The sequence below is a fragment of the Equus przewalskii genome, chromosome 3 (genome assembly GCF_037783145.1).
Source record: "Equus przewalskii isolate Varuska chromosome 3, EquPr2, whole genome shotgun sequence".
Lineage (NCBI taxonomy): Eukaryota > Metazoa > Chordata > Mammalia > Perissodactyla > Equidae > Equus > Equus przewalskii.
The window spans coordinates 88,187,258-88,209,648 of NC_091833.1; the positions used below are offsets into that span (position 1 = coordinate 88,187,258).

General features: G+C 39.9%; 1 protein-coding gene across 2 annotated transcripts in view; it reads left to right on the forward strand.

The window, feature by feature from the left end:
- Positions 1–18,641, forward strand: part of TMEM156 (transmembrane protein 156) — a 40,187-nt gene extending 21,546 nt beyond the window's left edge. The window contains exons 4-7 of one of the 2 annotated variants that reach the window (XM_008520687.2): positions 1,182–1,301; positions 3,329–3,412; positions 16,160–16,265; positions 18,056–18,641. In XM_008520687.2, coding sequence (XP_008518909.2) covers positions 1,182–1,301; positions 3,329–3,412; positions 16,160–16,265; positions 18,056–18,068 — 323 coding nt within the window. In that variant the 3' untranslated portion in view covers positions 18,069–18,641. The remainder of the gene's footprint in view (positions 1–1,181; positions 1,302–3,328; positions 3,413–16,159; positions 16,266–18,055) is intronic. The other variant, XM_008520688.2, reaches the window with a different exon arrangement.
- Positions 18,642–22,391: the final 3,750 nt, after the last annotated feature.

Here is a 22,391-nt window from a genome sequence, read left to right on the forward strand (position 1 = left end):
GCTCAGTTCCTAGTGACACCTTAGTCATTGGGCCCAGCTTGGCTCTTGCTGGCACTGCAAATCTTCTCTGTCGGTGAACTGCATGCTGAGTGAGGAATACAGATTTGATGGCTGAATAGCATGGAATGATATTGGGGAGGCCGAGTGCTGCCACCCCAGTCAACCTCTACCCTTTCTCTATTCAGCCTCTTCTCTGAATGAATATAGACTGCCTATTTAATGTACATCTTCCCATGGATGGGATTTCCAGATCATGAGCCCCACAAAGACAGTCATCCAATGGGGCAAACAAGTTACACATCTTGCTAAGTTGAATAACTGCTGCCTGTGTTTTGTGTGTGAGGAAGAGGGTACATAGAGTGGCTTAGAGCACCAAATCTTAACCACTAGACCACCAGGGCTTCCTAGAGTGGTTTAGAGAGTCGGTAGGCAGTTGTGTCTTGAACATGGTGAGGTTGGCCTTGTTTAAGTCACTGATTTCTGCGTCGGGTGGCCAGCGTGTCTTTATGGGACCAAAGGAGATGGTGCTAAGCTATTGCTGGATGGTGACTATCCTTCCCACGTTGCCTTACTGTCATTTGAATGAACGAGTTTCTACTGTATCGTTATTAAATTTAGGCTACAGTAACTACATGTTTAATTAATACGTGCACTTATGTGGTCATTGTCGTCAGAGTCCCTGCAGAAAGGGGATCTGATTATTCATCTGCCCTGGCCTCTTATACGCCTCAGTCCAGCCTTCTCTCTTTATCTTTCCCTTTATTCCCCATCTACCTTACACTCATTGCATCTTTGTCAATTTGAGGACATAATTTTTGGCTGCTGGACCCAGTGCCAAACTTGTTAATTACAAATGGTTCTGATTCTGGGATGCTGCTATGTTGCAGTCTTAACCTAGTCATACAAATGATGAGTGAAACTAACATCAATGAAAACTCTAAGTGAAATTAACCCTAGAATTTTGGAACTAAATGGATCCCTGGAAGCCACCTGGTCAAGTTTCCTCATTTAATACATCAGGCAAGAATTCAGGAGAGCCTGTGACCCTGTAGGAGTGAAGATTGTATATTCAGCTTTCCACTTCAGGGAAGAATATGTGGTAGAACCCAACTACACCACTACACAGCCTCTCTTCTGTTGCATCATTTTATTGTATTTTTAAAGTATTTTTTTCTTTGCAGATTTCACTTGTTCCATGAAGATCACTTGGTATGTTTTAGTTCTATTAGTTTTTATATTTTTGCTCACCCTCGTTATCCACAAAATACTTGAAGGCCACAGGAGAGTGCAGAAATGGCAGAGTAAGTACTGAGAAATAAATCCATCATTTGGGATAATCCATGTAGTGTCAACGAACTCCTAATCTTATCTGTAGATTCAATTTTTTTTTTTAGTTCAATTTACGGTCACAAAGCACCTACAGTGTGTAAGTGGTGATTCTAGGTAATCCAAGGAATGTAAGCATAAATAAGACATGGTGTCAGCATTCAGGGAGCTTCACGTGTCTTTCTCCTACCAAGACAAGTGAATAAGGGGGGAAGAAAGGCTGGGTGAATCCGAAGGAGGTGATGGTCTGGAGGTTGAGCAGGTGCTTGGTGGAAGTGAGGGCAGAAGACGGGTAGAAATAGGGGGAGTGGTGATAAAGAATTTCAGAGTTGGAGATCTTGAGTAGAGCGACTCCAGGTGATGAGTGAGACCAGGAGTCAATCTTTAATAAGTGTGAGGGTGTCAGATTTTTGGCTGGGCTGAGCTAAAATGTGTAATTGGAAATCAAGACAGTAGGAATAAAATGTTTCATAAATAAATAAAAATATTTAATAACTAATATGACACAGGCACCTGCCTATCAAGATAGACACTGACTGTTAACTACTGGCATGGCCCTGCTGGTGTGTCCCCATGCATATACTGGCTCTACTGGTCTGCACCCACGTATATATGGGCCCTGCTGGTGGGTGTCCCGATGCATAGACTAGTCCTACTGGTGTGTCCCCACACATATACTGGCTGAATATCAGGCCTGATGGACAATTTATAACATGAGTAGTTGGTTTCTTAAAGACAGTATAAAATGTATCTCTATGAGAACAGGCTTTGGAGACAGGGGGACTTAGGTTGAAATCCTAGTACTACCACTTACTAGTTATGTGACTTTGGGCAAGTCGCTTACTCTGTCTTTTCTCTCCTCCGTAAAACATGAATAATCACCTTTACCACACAGGGTTGAGGTAAGAATTGAAATAGAGATTCTATAGAAGTTTAACACAATGTCTAATGCATAGACATAATGTCAATAAAGAATAGTAAGTGGTATTGTGCTGGTTATATTATTTCCCAAGGCTCTTATGTCCTTTAGCGGGCAAGGCTGTGTTAGTCATTTCAGTAGGGAGAACGAATGGCTGCCTCTAGGTTTGAGTGAAGGTGCCATTAATTCTTTTGGCTAAGTATTTGTTGCAGACGTTCTGAGAGCAGTTTCATTTCAAGTCTTGTCATTGATGCCTTAGTTTACAAGGCCCTTAATGCATTGGTTAGCAACATCATCAATATTGTATATTTGTAGAAGAACCATTTTCAGAGTATTTTTATGAACTTTTCACTAGATGCTCAAAGTATGTGAACAGGGTATGTGCTATTACTTTCATTTCATAATGAAAAACCCTCTGACCCTTGGAGAGGTTAAGTGCTTTCTCCAAAGGTATAGAGCTAATAAAATGTCCGAGTTAAGACCCAGGGTTTTTCTAGTTTTGAAAATTATATTACTTTAAATAATAAGTGTTATTTGCAATTAGTGCATGGTTTTGAGTTTCTTGCTTCATTTTTCCATATGGTTACATATTAGGAGAGAGAGAAGCCAAATAGAAAAGGTCTAGAAAGAGATCAATAGTGGGGAGTGACATTAAGTTCTTATGAACATCTACTCAAATGACAGGCTTAGTGGCCTTCAAAGGCTTGCATTAAAAATCCAAGCATATAAAGTAGTGAAAATGTCACACCATTTAAGACATTGAATATTAAATATACATTAAATACCCTATATATCATATATATATAATATCAATAATATAATATTTTGTACATAAGAGCTGAGGCTTTTCATTAGAGGAGATGGCATAATGACATTTATGTTAGTGACGAAGCCATTGGTTTTAGAAAGAATCTGTATGTATTTGCTAACGGAAAATAAGGAAGAGATCTTAACGTCTTGTTACTCCAGGCCCTGTTCTGAATGGCCCATTGTCCTTGGTAATCCTTTGAATCAACATGGGAAATATCTGCTAAGAATGTGCTTGTTTATAATCTAAATATTTAATTTCTTTTCTTGGAATAGGTCATAAATACAAACCTACGTCTATTCGCTTAAGAGGAAGTGATTCTGAGAAACCTCAAACATCGAATGTGCAGGTTACTTCAGGTGAGTTCCGTGGCGTGCAAATAGAACACCGCTTCGGAAATTCCAAAGCGTCCTTGTTTCACTGCAGAGTTAACTCAAGATCGAGAGATCTGAGCTCATTTAAATTAGCTTTGTCTCTGGAAGAAAGGAGCTGTGGGCAAATGAAATCTAGTTTAATGTCTTATTATCAGGGGACAGTTACTATCAAAACTACCTCCTTAAATAATGGAAAGTTTGATTAATTGGCAAGGAGAAATTCATGTGAGTAGGCAGAGGAGAGAAGGCAGTAAGGAATAAGTCTCAGATTTATTTTTAAATGAGACAAGTTACCATTATTCCTCAGAATTGCAAGAAGAAATTGCAGAGTGGGCATGGCTTTTGCTGGAGCCTTTACTTAGCAGAGGGTGTCATTGTGTAAAGAGAACTTCTAATAGCCCCAATTAAAAAGTCCCTGTCCTCTGCAGAGAAATAGAAATGGAAGAAGGGAATCCTAATTAGAGCAAGTAAGGGGGCTGTTAGCACAGATGCGGCTGTTCGATTTCCTTCTTCTAATTGTAAAGCCTCCTTCTGAATTCAAGCTGTCAAATCATATTAAAAAGAAAGAGAGGGAGAATGTGACACGGGCAAGGGCCTCTTCATCAGAGAGAAATCATATCCTTGACTCGTTGAAAACCACAGAATTATGATTGATATTCCTCCGGGTCCTTATGCACAGCCAGTGCACAGGCACCTTCATACTTTGTGAGAAGTTAGATAAGGAAGCTTCAAGGCTGGTGGGTAAACGGTTTTCAAAAACGAAAGGAAGCCGAACAACCCCTGAGTCTCCCACTGCAGCTGCGTCTGTAGCCACGTGGAGATTTGCACGGCATTTCATTGAGGACATCGATGCCAAGGAGTTTTTAGCTATTTAAATTAGCAGGTACTCAGACCCCTAGCTTGAGGAAAAATTGGATTGGGTGAACCTAAAAAGCTCAATTAAAAAAAAAATTTAGACTTCCCACTCTCAGCGTTAGCAGTAAAATTATTAACCGACTGGTAACAATAAGTATGAGCTAAATAATCATTCAATCCAGCTAAATGCGGGAAAAGTTGATGGAAATTTTGTGCAGTGACAATTTTGTTTGATTAATGAAATAAAAATTACAGGGTTGTTTCAAATGGCAAAATTATTTTTTAAAGGGAGAAAATGGCGTTTCCCCTGGTCCCCGCTCTTATCCAGTAGACGTGCCTGACATCCATACATCAGGAATATTTTAACCTAGTTCTGTGGAGCTTTCATGTGGCCTCAGGAATCCTGGTCCTTTCTCTTTTCAAGTCATAATTTTGAGCACTGCAGGGTTGTCTGAGAAAAAGTCAGTAGTTCCCCTGTCAACCCATATAATCGGGAGGAATCACAAATTTAAAGTACTAGCTAACCGCAAGACTAACCTCTCAAGTTGTATTTACGAGCCTGTGATTTTCATTCAGCAGAGAAGCCTGTCTTGGCCAGCCTTTCCCTTTAATGGCTCTCGCTAAAAGTCTTCTTGCTTTATTACCAGGTCTATAATGTTAAGGTTTAGAGCAGGCCAAGAGGTGATGGCCTTTTTTAAAACTAAGAGTCCTTTTGAGGCTTTAGCATCTTAAAGGGAGAAAGAAGCAGATTCTTTCTTGTTATTTATACTCCTTTAATCTAAATGCAATTTTCCCCCTCCCATTATAAGTTGCTCTTTCTGAGAGAGAAATGGAAAGGAAATAATGTCTCCCTCGAGGGCCGTTTTTAAGGCCTCTCCTTGTGGTGATGGATTATAGGCGGCAGGGAGAATGTAAGGGAAAAATGTGCCAGCATGGTTCTCTGGAGAAGCAGTAACATGAGTAAAAAAAATGTAGTTCAAAGAGAGCAGTGACTATAGTTACATTCAGCAGAGCAGCTTGCTGTCGACTCTGGCTGTACTTTCCAGAAGGTCTCTCCAGTTGTTCATGTACTACAAAGTAAGTGTTGCACACGAACGCACAGTGATATAGATAGGTTCACACCCTCCAAAAGACAGGAGAGAAATAAGGACTGATTACCAAGACCCTGGCACCACACAGGGCCCGGCGTGTACTGGGGGCATAGTAAACACTGATAGAAGAAAAGAAACAAGGCTCGGTGCTGTAGAAAGAGATGTCGTGCAGAATCAAATCCCAAGCTTTTATGTGTCTAATATTTTCTTCCTTGCTTTGAGAAGCACGATGGCTTTTGTTGTCTGTCTTGGCATTAATCTACTTTGCATTTTATTTGTTTGACTATTGTCTTCACACAGGTGATGACTCTGTCTTATTCATCTTTGGATCCTTGTCCCTAGCATAACATCTGGCATGTAGTTCATGCACAATAAAAGCTTATTAAATTGCAGAAACCCTAAGGGGAAATGAGTGCAGATCAAAAAGAGAGGATGGGCAAGAAATGAATCTTGGGGGCTGGGAAAGGAGAAAATGAATGAAGAGACAGAGAGTGAGCAGAGGGAACATAATTCCATTTCATTAAAGAACATACAACACATTTTGTAGAATTGCTAAGAATATCAGAGAATAATGAGTAACGTTGACCATCTTGAAGAAGAGATTTTGAGAACTATGCAAAAGTAACTTTGAAATGTATCCGTAGAAACTGTGCTTAATGAGTTGACCACATTGGGAGACCCAAGCCAGGGGCAGGAGCAGTGGACTAGGACCTGAATCACTGGATGCAAACAATAGAAACCACCTTGACAGAGAGGAAATCCAATGGAAAATCAGTAGGTAACCCATAGAAGCAGCAGGAAGATTAGAGAATCTGAGCGTGGAAAACAGGAGTTAAGGGAGGCCAGGGAGCCAAAAATACAGCCAAAGTCACACCACAGGAATGGGTTTGGTGCGAACTCCTCTGCTGGTGTCACCACCACTGGCCGCTCCGTCTGAGCTGCCAGAGCTACCCTTAGACCACCTTGCAGCTTTGCATCACTGCCCAGGATTGCAGGTACCAAGGAGGAGTATCTGATCGACTGAGTGTGGGATACCTGCCCCTGTGGCTTCCTGCATACTTGAGATGTCCACATGCTGGTCAGTCAATAAATAAATGTCTATGACACCAGGTTTCCAGAATTAGTGCTTCTACATATTCCTGCTGCATGGGTTATTAAAGGGGTCATTTCATCTCTCCCCTCGATCAAAAATGGTGAATTCTTCACCTTTAGATATTCAACCAAAATCTACTGAACACCAGCTCTGGGCCAGGCATTATGTTAAGCCTTGATGATACAGTGGCACATCCACAGCACGGTTCCTGCCGTCATAGAGCTGACATCACTGTTAAGGAGATGCTCCCTGTGGTTGCTTAAAAACTCATTAAGCGCCTTCCATATGCACAGTACTTTCACATACAGCATTTTATTTCACTTCACAAGAACCTCACTTTTTTCCTGATGAGAAAACTGAAGCTAAAAGAGTTTAAGTAAGTGACCCACAGCCAGTTCCTAGCAGAGTCAGGGTTCAAACTCAGTTTTGTCCAACAGATGCACTTTCTAGCGCAGCACTTACTGGCAGTGGTGAACTGGGGAGTCTACCGCTGCTGGCTCAAGCCACAGATCAAAACTCTTCTTGCTCCTTTACATTTAACACAGGAAACCAAAACAAGACATTTTCCCTATAAGGTTGTAGGAGCCTGTGTGAGACGATGTGAGTCATCTGCCAAGCAGCATTTCAGCATTGGCTGAAATGTCTTTTGCAGTTAATGTGGGTGGGTTCTTAAGGGACCATAAATCAAAGAGAACGAAATTTTGTTGTGAAAGAGAATTACTAAATGCCAAAAGTAGATGAGCCAGTAATTTGTATTACCCCAAAATAAAACTAACGGCAAGGTAAAATTATAATTTGCAACATGTTTATGGCCAGTGTAATAAAGACTAAGCAGGTTTCAACTTTCTGCAGAAGAGAAGATAAATTACTGGTGACCAGCAACAAAGCAAGATAACATGAGAATTTAATTTTTACTTGCTTAACTATAATATTTATGGCTTTTTAAATACAGATTTGGGTTCATAAAACAGTAAAGGTTGTAGCCATCTGCTTGGTTACAGAAGAGATCAAAATGCAAAGGGTAACTCTATATACAGGAAGAAATTCATAAGTGTGAAGAGTCTATAGGCAGAATAAGATGATTTATTCTGTTTATTCATTGAATGCCTTTATGTGACAGCCATTTATGCTAGGTCTGGAAGAACCAATGATAAAACATATGCAGATAAATGTCTTCTCCATCTTTGCACGGGCTCTCCCTGCCTGAACCATCCTGCCTCCCTTGCCACCCCCTGCAAACATCTCTTCCTCCCACTCTGCCTTCTTCTAGTTAACTCCAACCCTGCCTTCTGACCCTGGCTTCTGATCTAGGCTTAACTAACACTTCCTCAGGCAAGTCGTATTGAACCTCCTAGACTAGGTCAATTCCACTTATTACACACCCTCATAACACTACAAATCTCTCTTTCTGGCAATTATCACTGCTGCTATTATATCTAGCTATCTATCTATCTATATATTTTTTTGGCTTGAGGAAGATTAGCCCTGAGTTAACATCTGTGCCAATCTTCCTCTATTTTATATGTGGGTCACTGCCACAGCATGGCAGACAAGTGGCATTAAGCCTGTGCCCAGGATCTGAACCCATGAACCTGGGCTGCCAAAGTGGAGGGCACTGAACTTAACCACTATGCCAGGGGCTGGCCCCTGTAATCTTATATTTTTGTCTTATTATTTGATTGATGTTTCTCCCATGAGCCAGGTAGCTCCTTGAGGTCAGGGACACTATCTGATAATACTCATCACTGTGTCCCCAGCTCATAACATGGTGCACATGAGGGCACAGAGTAAGTGCCCAACAAATATTTGTCAAATAAATACAACCCGACATTGGTTATGTTGAAAGGATGGCTGCTGCTGCCTTACAAAGATCTTTCAAATACTTTTTTCCCCTAAATTATAAATTTTGATAATGCCTATCCAAAATAATGAAAGGAGAATGGCTAAACACTTCATCAGTTGCATTCCTTGCAGTATTAACACCTGCAGTGTGAATAAACTGGGAACTGAGTCAATGGCTCAGAGTTTTGGCAACTGTCTGTTCAAGGAGTTTTTCTTTAGTTTTAATTCTAGATAACTTCGCAGTCATTTATTTTTCTATCCTCATTTGATTTTCACATTGGCCAGATTTGGAGCAGATGAGCAGTTTTAGGATCACTGTTAACAATAACAGATGGAGATTTGAGCATAGCAGGGAGTTGGCACCTTGAATAAAAGAAATCTATTTTAAGCTGCCATAATTGGTTCTATTAGTCCTAAAAGGCTACTAGCTCTCTTGGGCTTGCACAAAAATGCCAATGTTTTTATGTGATGAAAAGGTCAAAATGATGCATAACAATTTTGAAGTTCTGCATTCCTATGGCAGTATGAAAACACAAGTAAGACTGGAAGGGTTTTTGAAGATAGATGAGAGAACTGATTAAGAATCACCAAACCATCTGAAAATTTCCACATCTGTCTTGACTGAAGTAATCTGTGAAGATTAACTTGAATTCGTTCATCTTTGGAGAAGGTCTTATGAGGAAACCAAGCACTTTGTGGGTGATAGTTTAGGCATTTATTATCGTTGTCTCCACAAGCAGTCATGACTGAATCTCTGTTCAAAGGAAACAAAGGAAGCACTGAGGTCATCATGTCCAGGGTTAACCGTCCATTGCCTTGCCCTGCTGAGCACATGTCTGGGTTCTACTAAATTCTGAGCAGACCCCTCGAGTGGGCTTAAAAAGATGCTGCTAAAAATATCGTGTTTTGCACTTGGTAGTGCTTTCTGTTTTTCAAAGTGCATCAAAATACACCTTTCTTACCTCATTTGCCCTTACCTTTATTTTCCTCTCTTTGGCCTCGAGGCAGTCACACTAGCTTTGCTAAAGCCACAAGGTAATCATCTCGGTGGTTCAGGTGTCAGTACCCACTGCCAAACCTTTGAACAGAATGCGTGGGGCGAGGCCAGGGCCCTGCCAGGACTGGCTGCCTAGCTGCTGCCGCCCGCAAGGCCACACAGGTGCCTCACATTAGGGGAATTTACCTGGTCCAACGCTTCCTTCCGGCCTGCGGTCTCAGCCTCCTGCAATAATAACACATCAAGAAGGATCCATTGTGTATTCGGCTCACACTAACGGATTCATAAAACCGGGAGGCCAAGGTATTAATTCACAAAGAATAATACGATTGTGAGAAATACAGACCAAAATGCTTCTGACAGCAAACACGTGTGTCCTCTCTCCTTTGGTAGAACTATGTAGGAAGTCAAATTACAGCCAAGGCTTGTTTGGTAGGTCTTAAAGTGGATTCCTTCGCCCAACTCATTTGAAAGGCCACCTTCTCCGTTTTAGGAGTAGCCTGATTGTCTTGTTTAACACAGCACTGTTAACATCTAACAGGCGTTGGCCTGGGAATCATATCTGAAGATGACTCTGTGTGTTTGTGCTCTCATTAGGGGTCAGTTTTATAGATTAACTCTCAGAGGGCAAGCTTATCTTCCTTATCCCCAAATTCCTGGGTGGCATGTTGTGCTGCTTGAACCTGTTCCCTTTTATTAAGAAAAATGAGGCATGAGGAAGTTAAATGACAGTATTCCAGTTATTCAACACATATTTGTTGAGTACCTATTATGTGTCATGCTCCAGGCTGTGTTCTGGGGGATATAACTGTGCATAAAATGTATCTTTGTACAAAAGGAGGCAGACAAATAAACAATTCCAACAAAACTGGATACGTCACTATGGGGGAAGTAGAGGTCACAGAGGGCCGTACGTAGTATGGACACATAACCCTGTTTACTCCTCCTTGTTTTATTTTGTTTTTAGCTGTTTTGGATTTCCAATTTAATAACCAAGTGAAATATAGCTGAACAAGTAGTTTTGGAGACAAGAATATCAAAAATTGATGGGGCAAATTCCGTTTGAGCCAAGACAGCCTGGCCAGAAGGAGGAGGTTTTAGATGTGTCTTCACTGTGGGAGATGCTCCTTGTCTTTTACATGAAAATCCTCAGGAACAAAGTGGAGAAAGCGCCTTTCAAGTTTCTGGTACTTGGTGCGAATTAAAAATCACTTTGGAAGGATGAGCTGAGGTTAGATGCCAGATGTCATAGATAAGAAGCACTTTTGAAAAGTGATAGAAATCTAAATAAAAGAAGAAGAAGAAAAGAATTATCAGAGGGCAACCTGGACACTGTCATGGACAGTGTGATGGGTGCTTTATTTGAAAACATAAAGCATGGAGTTTTATTTTTAATCAAGTTTCTACTACTGGAAATCCATTTTGTTGGCTAGATTCAACCAGGTCAAAACTCAGACTGGGGTTCTTTTTAATTTTTTAGGCTCTTCTGAGGTTCCTGCAAAAAGTCAAAGAAATGTTTGATTCAGAGATTTGACAAATTCATGAAAAAGAGTTCTGTGAAATTTTAAAATATTTCCGACTGCTTCTGCTGCTTTAACCAGTGTTGGTGAATTAATATTATTTGAAAGAAACTCTATTTCCCAGTGTAAAACTAGAAAAAAATGCCGCCCATTTTAGCCATTCTGAAGAAAGTATTAAAATGACATATATCCTATCTTTTTGCCTTTTTATCAATTTTCCAGAGGTTTTCCTATTGGCATATAAGTTACATGACTTTGGATGCTAGGAGAAACAGAAGATAATACACCCCACTAGAGAGTTACTTTGGACTAGCCATCATTTTGACAGATAATAGCTTTCTATAGTAAGTTATGGTTATACCGCACTATAAAACATCAGCAAACTGAATGAATGAGCAAAGGATGAGCAGTTTGGCTTTCCAACCAGAAGAGCTCTGTTACTTTTCTTCAATAATTATCTGCTTTCACGGATAGGCTCTTTTGATACTTTAACCTTAAGAAGAACTATCTCCAAATCTAAAACTCTGGACATTGTAAGATGCTTTGTCAAAGATTGTCTAAGCAATTATTCACATGGTAAGTTCATTCTGAAGCTTTAATGTGCATCAGAATCAACTTGGATGTCTGTAAAAATTCAGGCTCCCAGGCCTTTAGGAAGGGAGACTGTCATTCAAAAGATCTGGGACAGGGTCCTAGAACCTGCATTTTAAATTACTACCTTGGGTGATTTTCAGGTCAAGGGTCTGTTGATCAATTTATTAGTTTTCTATTGTTGTGTAACAAATTACCATAAACTTGGTGGCTTAAAAACAACATACCTTTATGATCTCAGTTTCCATGGGTCAGAAATCTGGGCACAGCTTTCTGGACCTCAGGGTCTCACAAGGCTGAAATCAAGGCGTGAGCTGGCCTGGATTCTCATCAGGACACTCTGCTTCGAAGCTCATTTGGGTTGTTGGCGGAATTCATTTCCTTAAGGCTGTATACTGAGGGCCCTAGCTTCTTACTGGCTGTGTCCAGAGTTGCCCTCGGGTCCTACATGTCCCTTGCGGACCCCTGCTACGTGACTCTTTCCATAGACAGTTTACAGCATGGCATTTTGCTTCTTCAAGCCCAGCAAGAGATCCTCTCTGACCCCAGGAAGGGTCCAGTCTCTCTTTTAAGGCTTTCACCTCATTAAGTCAGCCCCACCCAAAAGAGACTCCCTTTTGAATAACTCAAAATCGACTGATTTGGGATGTTTATTATGATTGCAAAATGTCTTCATCTTTGTGTAACATAATCACAAGAGTGAAATCCTATTCACAGTCCTGCCCACACTCGAGGGAAGAGGATTACAGAGGATGCACTGCAGAGGGTAGGAATCTTGAGGGCCATCTTAGAATTCTGCCTACCACAACCACCCTTTGAGAAACACAGATTTAAAAAGACAAAAGTCACAGACTCCTAGGAACTTTTCAGTCTGAGACAAACAGGGCTGTTGGAGGTGGTCCCATAGCTGTGGTTGGTACTTACTGACAATAAAATAAAATAAAGGATGCTAAGGGGTTCTAGTGCAATGCCTCTGTGTAGAAGAGAGCAAGGAGATGGGAGCTCTGCATCCAGGGAAAGACTGGTCTCACTTTTCCACCTTTTCCTGATCAGTTGGAAAGCTTTGTCCTTTACCCCTTAGAAGGCTAAATGCTCTGTAAGAAGAAAATCTAACTTTGGTGGTTATTATAGCATTTTCGTAGGAACGGAAGGGCCCTCAATGTTTGCTAGAAATAGCCTCAAAAAGGCATCTATTCCTGCCTCTTAAGGAGTAGTTGCTATCCTGATTTTTAAAATCTCTAGTTAAGATGGATGATTTTCTGGAAAATTTTACAAAACAGGACACCAGAATAAATTAAAAATCCAAAAAAACAATTATCATAGAGAATTAGAAAATTTGTTAGTTATCCCTCAAAAGTAATAGGAAGAGTAGTTCACGGGGGAATTTTACTAATTTATAAAAAATAGGTATTTCCAATGGTATTTAAACTATTATAGACCATAGAGAAAAAGGACATATCCTAATTCTATTTATGAAATAAATATTAATATTCACTGTGTCTAAAATGAAACCATTGGGCAATTTTATGTATATCTACACAAAAATTCTAAACAAATATTAACAAAGAATCTAGCAACACAGTTAGAAAATATATATGTATAACACACACACTCATCCCTACTATGATCAAATGGGGCTCTTCTTCTAGGAATAAGGGAACAGTTCAGCATTAGATCTATTAATGTCACTCATTATATTAATAGAACGAAGGGAAGATTGTTTGATCATCCCTGTAGATGCTAAAAATGCATTTGACAAAATACCATACCCATTCTTCATAAAAACTGCTAATAAAAATAAGATGAATAGGTACTTCTTTAACATGATAAAATACATCCATCTCAACCAAAAACCCAGAATCATGCCTAACAGGGAAACACTGAAAGCATGCCTAGCTAAAGCCAGACATTTTCAAGGATGTCCACTCTCGCCACTTTGTCTACCATTGTCCTGGAAGGGCTAGTCAATACAATTAGGGAAGAAACAGAAATACAAGGTTTACAAATTGAAAGGAATAGATAAAATGATCACATATTTTGCAGATGGTAGGATGTGTACATGGAAAATCTAGAATAATTCCCTAAAATGCATCTTAAAAAAAAATTAAGTGAGGGGCAGGGTATAAAATTAATATAAAAAACCAACAGCATTCACATATTTAAACAACCACCCGTTAGAAGATACACTGCATTTAAAACAACTGTAAAAAGATAAAATAACTAGGAATAGACTTAATAAGAAATGTGTAAGATCTTTCTGAAGAAAACTTTGGAAAAACGCTCCTGAGAGACCTACAAATGACTTGAACAAAAGGAATGGAATATCATGTTCTTGACTAGGAAGATGAATATATAAAGATGCCAATTCTTCCTCAATCAATAAGTTCCTTTTAATATCCCAATGAAAAATAAACTGTCAATAATAGCCAGGAAAAATTGACATAGAATAATAAAGAGAAGCATCCATTCCATCATGGCACTGGTACATAAGTAGATAAAAATATCTAATGAAAAGTTAGAAAGTTCAGGACTTTAGCAAATGATGAAAATGGCATATCAAATTAGTAGGAAAAAGGGTTACTGAATGAATGATGTTGGGACAACTGAATAACTATCTATGGAAAAAAAATGACTTTATCCCAAGCTCGCATGCTAAGACTAGGGTAAAGTGCAAATGGATCGATGATTTTAATGCAAACGTGAAACCATAAAAGTAATAGAAGCACAATGGTAGAATTAATTCATAACCATAAAGCAGGCCTTTCTAATCATGACACAAAACTCACCTACACAAATTGAACCGAATAACGCGAAAAAGAACGTACACAGCAGAAACCGCCAGGGAAAAGCTATTTGCAGTTCATCTCAGGTAAACAAACTTTCCTCGTATGTAAGGAACTTCTAATAAATGATGAAAAAAGACAATAACCCAGTAGGCAAATGGGTTAAAGATGAGAATGGACTGTCTACAGAAAAGGAAATACAAATGGATCTTAATCATATGAAAGGGTGTTCAGTTTCACTCAGAATAAATTCTTACAAAAAATTTTTTTTTGGTATCTACTAGGTCCCAATTGGCCTTCTGGGGATAGGAGACACAGCAGTGAACCAAACAAATAAAGATCTCTGCTCCCACGGAGCTTACATTCAGATGGAAATGCAAATCAGAGCTCCACTGAAATGCCATCTTCATCTATTAGATTGGCAAAAATCCAGAAGTTTGACATCACACTCTATGGCACTTTCATGCTTTCCCAAGGCAAATTGAAAGGCTAAATCAGTACAACTTCTATGATAGGTAATTTGGCAATAGCTCTCAAAGTTCCAAATGTACAAGCCCTTTGAGCCAGCAATTCTACTTCTAGAAATTTATCCTATAGATTTACTTATATAGGAGAGAAATGACATACGTACAATGTTTATTGCTATTGTGTTTGCAATATCAAAAGATTAGACACAATCTAAATAGGAAGCTGCTTAAAGACATGATGATACAGCCAAACTGTGGAATACCAGAAAGTTGTAAAAAGGAATGAGGGAGCAGTTATGTGGAAAGATCTCCAAGACACATCGTTATGTGTATATATTTATATAGTATGCTACCAATTGTGTAAAGAAGGACAAAAATAAGATATCCATATATAAATATAAATCCATCATCTAGCTGTCTATCAATACACAAAAACTAATAACCTTGGTTGCCTGTGGCAGAGGAAGGGGAGAAGAGAAGGAAATATGTGATGTGCTGGGAAATGGCTGGGAGATGGGGTAAGAGGGAGACATTTTGCTGAATATGCCTTCACAGTTTTTAAATTTTTAATCACGCAAATGTATTCCTTATTCAGAAAATTAAATCCAAAAAGTGTTTTTCTTACTCAAAATTTTTCTAATTAAAAGAATAAAATTCTGAGAGAAGGTTTGACAATATTTCTATTTTGGTAACCTATAGCAGTGTTTAATCATCTTCATGGACAAGCAGCATCACATTCTTGATGACACAAATCCTCCTTTTTGATTTCTCTTCTTCAGAAGCAACTAACCAAACTTCTTTTTAAATTATAGGTCACCTCCTTTCCATCCATGCTCAGGGCTGTGTATGAAAAAAGTAGAACCATCTGTGAAGCAAAACCCACACACATTATGTAGAACTCAAGTTTCAATATAAAACTAGAGAAACAAGACCCCAGACCCCAGTGGATGAAAGAGATCCATTATGCTATGGATACGAAGTTTCATTTCCTATCTTGAAGTCAGTTGAAGATAATATTAGAAGTCACATAGTCATAGTAAAGGAAGACAGATTAGACTTCATCTAATTTGTAACTTTGCTTCTTGGTAAAATTGTCCCTGAAATCAAGGACGTTGTTAATATTCTTCTCAGGGACACACTTCAACAATATGTAGTAGAAGGAAATCTTTGCAGTCTTCAAACTAAAATTCTTTTCTTGCTACTTGATATTGTATTTAAAAAAAATTTTTCTCTTCTTTGCTGCTCCTTAACTATGCTTCAGGGCTTGTGCCCAGGAAGTGGGGGGAGAGGAGGAATGAAAGGAAAGAAAGACAGCTAAGAGAAATGAGTTAAAGATGTCAGATTTGTAGGCAGGAAGTTTAGTGAGTGGCAGAAACTGCCAAAATCCTTTCTAGATGTAGAGCGTGGTTCTCCACCACATCAGAAAATATTGTGTCTGTTTTTGCATTGCTGTTGACTAAATATGGACTAAAACAGTTCTCCTTTTTAAATAGCAGAGACAAAGCAGAGGCTGCCCTTAACTCAGATCAAGGAAGTGCTTCCTCCAATACCAGAACTAGAAGTCACTTCCACAGTGCATCAGCAAAATCAGTGTACACGGTGAGTGCTGCTTTGGCTTTATTGACGGTTTGACTTTATTCACTATAAATGCAAATAGATCCAAGGAGGTATAGTTTACCCCCAACTGCATTTCTATCTGGGTGTAGGAGATAGAAAGTGATGAACTTGCAAGAACAGTCCATATACATTAAGTGACATGAAATAAAATCACTCTTTCCTCCAAGGTCTAGGAAGGACCAGTAAACTAATCTCTTAGCCTGTTAAACTCCATCCCTTGGCACTGTTTCTTGGGGTTGAGTCATAATTCTAGCAGGCCAGTCGTTGTTTCAGTCAGAGCATGAGAAAGGAGAGAATGTAAATTTGTAAAGCAGAACTACTTACGGACCCTCAATTACTGAAATAAAAAATTCCTCTAAATTTAAGATCTGGTGGTTTAGATTAATGCACATTGATTATTCTGGTCAATGATGGTATACTCAAATTGAATAATTTGAGGAGAATTTAATAAAGGGCCTATTAAGCCAGCATGTGGGAAAACCAAAAAGGAGAGTGCAGCACCCTAGGACTAGTGACAGTAGGGTGCCACTACTGTCCCTAAGACTAAAGGGGCAAAGAACTCAGAGAGACAGAGCCAGAGGCAGACACATGCACACACATACGCACACAGACAGAATATGTGGGGAGGGCTGCCTGACAGGAGATGTGACCTTCGGTCAAGGGACACCACAGCCTGTGGTTGCCCTGAATAAGAGAATAAATATCCCAACTTGGTGGTTCTCCTTCTCCGCCATGGGCTAGTGCTTCCCATTGACCAAACCCAACCAGAGCCAGAGGACTGGAGCTGGATGGAGGCAATTTATATAGACTGGCTTCCCATGGCACCAAGCAGGGCGGGGAAAAGTGGAGAGCAGATCTGGAGAGGCAACCTAAGGGATCCAGCATAGGAGGCTCAAAATGTCAAACTGGAAACTAACTGCCAAGAATGTGTATGTTGAGGACTTAGAGGGAGGCAGGTCTTAGTGCTTGGGTCTTAGTGTAATCAGGGTCCACTGTTGGCTCAGAAACTCCTAGGTAGAATATAACGTCATCATATCATTGTTTTAATGAAATATTACTGGGTATTAAGCTTGATACCTCTCATTCTGGTCCTCATTCTGGGATGCTCAACCTTGCACGTGAAGAGCTCTCCTTTGTTCATTCACCAAATACTATTTGAGCACCTACTGTGTGCCAAGAATTCCACCACTCACTGGCAAAAGTAATGTGCAGTCAGTGGAGGAATCAGATTAGGGAACCCCGAGTTCCTACAGATGGTCAAGTAATGTGATAGAGGTATTCACAGGGGACAGGGTAGCATAATGGAGAGACCCCCTCACTCAAAGGACATGTTGCCTAGCATTTAATAGATGTTCAGTACACATTTGTTGAGTGAATGAATAAGTCCCAACTTCTCTGTCTCTCTAATAGAGTCATGGAATGTTATAACCCAAAGAAACTTGAGTGAACACATACTTTGATTTTATAGAAGTGGGAAATAAGCCGAACACACTTGCAGTGGCAGAGCCCAGAGGAGACACTGCGTTTCTTAGGCTGAGAAGTTTATTAGCACTAACCACAATCTCTTCTTAGGTCTACAATGGAGGCTCCATTGCATAACACAGGGTTGGAAAGAGGCCTTAATCAGTGACTTTAGGGAGTTTTTTGGTGTTTTTACATGACACAGTTTTAATAAATGGTTTTAAAATTGTTTTCTGCTAATTCTATTCAGGTAATACTTGACAACATTTTTGTGTGAATAATATTTGCCTTTTTTTTTTTTTAATCTTCAGAATATCCTTTTGAATTGCTCTGGACAACTTGGACTGAACCCTTTTGAGGAATATTCAATTTTATTTTGAGAATGAGTAAACTGGTAAATATTTGGGTCCAGCTGGAGATGCATAATAGGAAACAGTATGAATGCTGACTGGTTGATGAACACTAGTTCAAGAGCACTCTTTTGACCCAGGAGATCAAAGGAAGGAGAGTTTTTTCAGGAAGCCATTATGAGTCATGGAAAACAAGCTGATGAAACCCACAGAAACAGCAAGAGAACACTAACTCTCCTTGTTTATCCATCATTATGCAGGCATACCTCATTGTATTGCACTTCACTTGTATAGCTTACAATAACCCTAAGATTTCGATTTTGAGGAATCAAAAACAGAGTCAAGGATGAAAATCTTTTCTCTCATTGGCCCACATTGCAGATTCTGATTTGACAGGTTTTCAAATAGACCATTTCTATCCGGCAAATTGCTTCAGAGAGCCTGGACTGTTTATACATTTGTTTAGATTTATCAATCTTGTCTCCTTTTGGCACTGGGATGTTTAAAAAAATTCAAAGATGCCAAAATAAAATGAATTTAACTGAAATATTGGAATTTTTAAATCTAACAGCAAAATGTTTCTCTGATTCTTTTGGCTTTCGTATTTTTATAGCTTTCATTGATGTGAAGAATAATTATAGTTATTAATTACAATAAAAGTACATATCATCAAAAAGCAGCTCTTCATATTGAATAATATAAAAATACCTTCCCAGAGTTAAGGAAGAACTTAATCTCCTGGCTTCATTATATAGTTAAAATTGTTTATCTGAGTAGATTTCTAGACTTGAACTGCAGAGTCAGATTTAACATTAAGAAAACAAACAGAAATGAATGTTTCAGCACACAGAGGTTTTTCTGGTACTCCATTTTTTGGGCTAGATCACAAACTGAGATTCTAATTGTAAGGTTTAGAGATTGAAGACTTGGCAAAAGAAATTCTCCCAGTCTCGCTTTTTCTTGTCTGTGTATCCCTGATTAATAGGTGAGTCAGGCTCAGGTCTGGGATTATTCAACAGGAGTTTAGGGGTGCCACACTCTATAAGGTATGATACAGTTTCTGAGAAGCCAAATTATCTTTTCCTTACAATCACCCATTCCGTTCAGACAAATGGCTTGGAAATCCATGGGAACTTGGCTTACAAAAGGCATAAATTAAGCTCAAGTTCTGTTAAATTGTGGCAGCTTCCTGGAAGCTAATTTCCCTTGTTTATTAAAATAATAGACTTTAACAGAAACTGTGACGCTTTCAAAGATGTAGATGGCCTGCTGTCTGCCCACAAAGAGTTCACAGTCTGGTAGAGGAGACTGGACATGCCTACCACAGGTTGTAATGCTAGACACTGCAGGGTGAGATCAGCTCATTTACAGGCTCCACGCTTCCTGCTGAGAATCCATAGGCTGAGAGAATCGTCTCCTGCTGGGGGTAATCAGGACAGGCTTCTCGAGAAGTCTGCTTTGGAGCAGGGTCTGGAAGATGGCTTTTCCTGATCTCTCAGGATAGGTCAAATCTCCCAAGTGTACACTTTCTCAGTCCTCATAGCCCTTTTCATATCTGTTATTTACAATTATTTTCATGGTTATTAATTAGTGTCTGCCTCTCGAGTCCGCTTCTGCTCACCATAGTATCCCCAGCAGCTGATATGATGCTTGGCTCACAGTAGCTTCTTAATAAATATTTTTTGGATGAAGAACTATTTATTGAGCCCTGCTATACATCAGGCATGTGCCGTGTATGCTCTCATTTCTTCCTCACAACCGCTCCTCGAGACAGGTATCATTATCCCTGAGGAAGCTGGGCCCAGAGCAGCTTACCAATTTGCCCGCCTTCTCAGGACTAATTTGAGGATTCAATACTAGGTGCGCTGGGCTGCAAATCCTGTGCTGCTCCTGGTACTGCAGGGTAGAGCCTGGGCAAAGGAAGCAGGGTGCATGGAGGGGGTGCCTGAGAAAAGGGGCTCCAGCCGAGAGCACCAGCAACGCTGTCTTCTGGGACTGCAAGGAGGCTGGGTTAACCGTACCCTTGGACAAGATCTGACTGGAACTGCTGTTTGGTTGTTGGTCCTGCCTGTCTCCGTTAACCTGACAGTCCTGCTCCCCTCCTCATCCAACTGACTCCACTAAAAACAAATTTGTGGTCCTTGGGGCCTGGTGTGATTCATGGCTTCCAATTTACACCTCTGACCCTGGCTTTTAGCATGCACGGCCTTTCAACTGATTCCGAACCTGACCTTAACTGACCCTGTTCCCCTTCCCTAATACTTACAGCTTAGTCCTGCATCTGTGGTTCTATCCCCAACTGCGACTCATACTCACCTCTGTGTCCTGTTGAGTAGCCAGGACCCTAGCCCCCCATGCAAAGGAATTCAGGTGTAGATTGGGAAGGGCAGAGAGGAAACATGGCACCATGCCAGAAGGCTGCCAGAATTGTACAGTCAAGCGGACACGGTAGAATTAGAACAGTAGAAAGAGGGTTAGACAGAGGAGAGGATATGAAGGGAGAATTGGTGGCACTCGGCAACTGATTTGATGCAGGGGTGGGAGTGAGGTTGGGGCAGAGAAAGGGGGAGAGAAGAGACTCAGACGCCAACCCGCCAGACTTCTGTGTGTAGAAAACGATGTTGCCGAAACTTAGAGCTGCTAGTTTTGGTTTCTGGAAGAATTTTCATTTTCCAGAAGATTCCCTTCAAACTCTACTTTCAACCTAGCCTAAGTTCTACTCTCTCCCCTCCTATACTTAGTCAGCCTGGATGGAGCAGTCCTTCTTCAGAGCACCTTGCTCTTCCCTGCCTCTTTTCTGACTATTACATTTGCCCTTTCCCTCCATCTGTAGAAATCCTCTCCACCCTTCAAAGGCAGATAGGCTACCTTCCCATGGAGCTTCATACCACAACTAGCTGTATTCATGTCTGCTTCCCCGTTAGACTGAGTGAGAGTGGGAACCACATCTTCTCCAGCTTCTGAGTGCCCAGTGACGGGTACTCACTTCTGCCTACCTGCCCCTCCCTTGCCATAACTCATCTTAGTTAATGGAGTTTGACAGATGGTGGTTGTAAATTCAGCACTGTGGTCACCTCTCAGGGAATGGGGAAGGCGATGGGATTGAGGATCCACATACCAGGGACTTCTAACACGAGGGCAATGTTCTTTTATAAACTTGGTGGTGAGTATATGAGAGTTCATTGTATCATGATTCTACGTAGCTTACATATAGTTTATTTTATTTAATTATTTTTTAATTTTAATTTTCATATTTTTTATATATATTATTATGGTAACATTGGTTGGTAGCATTGGTTTGTAACATTATATAAATTTCAGGTGTACATCATTGTATTTTGATTCCTGTGTAGATTACATCATATTCACCACTCAAAGACTACCTACCATCCGTCACCACACACGTGTACCTAATCACCCCTTTCACCCTCCTCCCTCCCTGCTTCCCCTCTGGTAACCAACACTCTAATTAATCTCTGTCTCTATATGATTTTTTCTCATTGTTTTTATCTTCTATTTATGAGTGAGATCATACAGTATTTGACTTTTCTCCTTCTGACTTATTTCACTTAGTATAATACCCTCAAGGTCCATCCATATTGTCACAAATGGCCAGATTTCATTTTTTTATGCCTGAGTAGTATTCCATTGTGTATATATACCACTTCTTCTTTATCCATTCATCCCTTGATGGACACCTAGGTTGCTTCCAAGTCTTGGCTATTGTGAATAATGCTGCAATGAACATAGGGGTTCATGTATCTTTACGCATTTGTGTTTTCGTGTTCTTTGGATAAATACCCAACAGGGGAATAGCTGGATTGTATGGTAGTCCTATTCTTAATTTTTGGGGGAATCTCCATACTGTTTTCTACAGTGGCTGCATCAGTTTGCACTCCCACCAGCAGTATATGAAAGTTCTCTTCTCTCCACATCCTCTCCAACACTTGTTGTTTTGTGTCTTGTTAATTATAGCCATTCTGAGTGGAGTGAGGTGATATCTCATTGTAGTTTTGATTTGCATTTCCCTGATAGCTAATGATGTTGAACACGTTTTCATGTGCCTGTTGGCCATCCATGTATCTTCTTTGGAGAAATGTCTGTTCAGATCTTTCGCCCATTTTTTAATTGAGTTATTAGTTTTTTTTGTTGTTGAGATGTATGAGTTCTTTATATATTTTGGATATTAACAACTTATCAGATGTATGATTTGCAAATATCTTCTCCCAATTGTTATGTTGTCTTTTCGTTTTGTTGATGATTTCCTTTGCTGTGCAGAAGACTTTTAGTTTGATGG